We start from the raw sequence: 1,816 nt of genomic DNA on the forward strand, positions 1-1,816 counted from the left end.
GTAACATCGGTATCGATATCGGTTATCGGCTACATGAGTTTTAAAATATTGGCATATCGGATATCGGCCAAAATCCCAATATCGTGCATCCCTAATTCTGTGTAAAGATAGACAATCCTGATGCTAAATGTTGCATTTTGTACAGAAAACAGAAAGAGATGAGAACGTTTCTGTAAACATTCATATTTACCAACCAGAGAAGCTGGCTGGCTGCTCAGGAAACTTCATCCCCAAAGCTTTTCCGTTGCTCTCATACAGGTTAGCCAGAGTGAAATTAGGCAGAATGTTAGAGTAGGTGTGTGCCGGGTAGATTATCTCCACCTGCAGGGATATAATCAATATTTATATCAATCCTCAATATTTTTAATCAACATTCCTGATTATTTTTATTTTTTTGAATTAAGGCTAGCTTTAGGAAATGAAGCTGTCCTTTCTTTTTTGGGAGAAAACAAAGGAAAGAAATTTTCCTCATCTCTTGTTTTGCAATTTCTCTGTTTTCTCAGCCTCAGAGGGTCTAATAATATAATATAATCATTTGTTAATAAACTCCCCACGTTTTTGTTCTTTATGACAAACGTATATTATGTAGTATTGTCTTAGAAATATTATTTGATATCTGGATATATCTTCTTTTAAATGTAATCGTTAAAGATAGGCTCTGTTTATGCACCCTGATGCTCTATCTTTCCGATTCTTTTCCCTGAAAAGAGATCACTCGGAACAAACTCTTTAAATAACACTTCATAACTTATATTTATGAAACAGATTCTGATAGAAATTGTAATCGTACTCAGATCAGATTGTTTAGAGTTTACAGAATGGCAGCTGCTCACCTCTGGGCTCACCTCACAGGAAGTGGCCCTGATTAACAGTTAAAAAGGCATTAAATACATCTCCATTTCGCCACATCATCATATTTTACATCAAAAACATTAGCAGATGATTAGACATCCATGGCTCCAGCCTTATCAAAATATTACACTTCGTTCTTGGCTGAAGGACGCCGCTCTCATTCCATTTCCAAATGTTTCCCACGTGCAGGATGAAGATTATTACTGTATATCCAGATAGAGGAACTGTCTTAGTTAGATTAAAACATCAGTTCTGACCTGAACAGGCAGCCAATATCAAGGTGTAATGAAGTCACACATCTTCAATGATAATTATCCTAACATTGTTCATTCAAAACTCAAATACTAATCCTGTTTGTGCCATTTTCCACCTTTTATTTTCTGCTCAGGACCAACATGCTGCATGGATGTAGCTTATAGAAACCGTTTCATTATAGTAACTCTTCTGCTGTTGGCCTTACTGAGTGTGAGGGATGAAAATCAAACCAAAGAAGGAACAGAAGAACCTTTTTCCCATAGGCGGATCTACTGGGGTGGCATAGGGTGGCAAATGAAAGCCTTGCCACCCCAGTTGGCGGGAGGTGTGGTGAGGCTTACAAATTATAGATGATTTGAGAATTACAACCGCTAATTTCCAATGTCGGACTGCAGTGAATGCAACACGAGAAGACGCAAGAACGACTGAGACTCATTTGTTTTGAAAACCAAATGGGGCAAAGCGAGGCAGCCAGGGGTCATGGGGAGAGGAGACACGGGATGAAACAGGTAAAAACTGATTAACTATCTATTGAGAAATTAAATCCTATTGAAAGCTCAATGTTGCTAGCATAGCTGCAATGCTGATTTAGAGATGATAAAAATCAGGCTGCAGAACGTTATTTCTCTAACTATGATGTTAGTTAGGCCTGACGTCTCAGCCTCATAAAGACATATTTGCGGTTATGTTATGCTTTACTTTGCTCCTT

The 1,816-nt window shown here is 38.1% G+C and overlaps 1 protein-coding gene across 2 annotated transcripts in view; it reads right to left on the reverse strand.

The window, feature by feature from the left end:
• pm20d2 (peptidase M20 domain containing 2) overlaps window positions 1–1,816 on the reverse strand; it is an 11,102-nt gene that overhangs the window by 1,748 nt on the left and 7,538 nt on the right. The window contains exon 5 of one of the 2 annotated variants that reach the window (XM_015385168.1): window positions 195–321. In XM_015385168.1, coding sequence (XP_015240654.1) covers window positions 195–321 — 127 coding nt within the window. Of the gene's footprint in view, window positions 1–190; window positions 322–1,816 lie in introns of both variants that reach the window. The other variant, XM_015385169.1, reaches the window with a different exon arrangement.

This window comes from Cyprinodon variegatus, unplaced genomic scaffold (genome assembly GCF_000732505.1).
Source record: "Cyprinodon variegatus isolate N-32 unplaced genomic scaffold, C_variegatus-1.0 Scaffold332, whole genome shotgun sequence".
Lineage (NCBI taxonomy): Eukaryota > Metazoa > Chordata > Actinopteri > Cyprinodontiformes > Cyprinodontidae > Cyprinodon > Cyprinodon variegatus.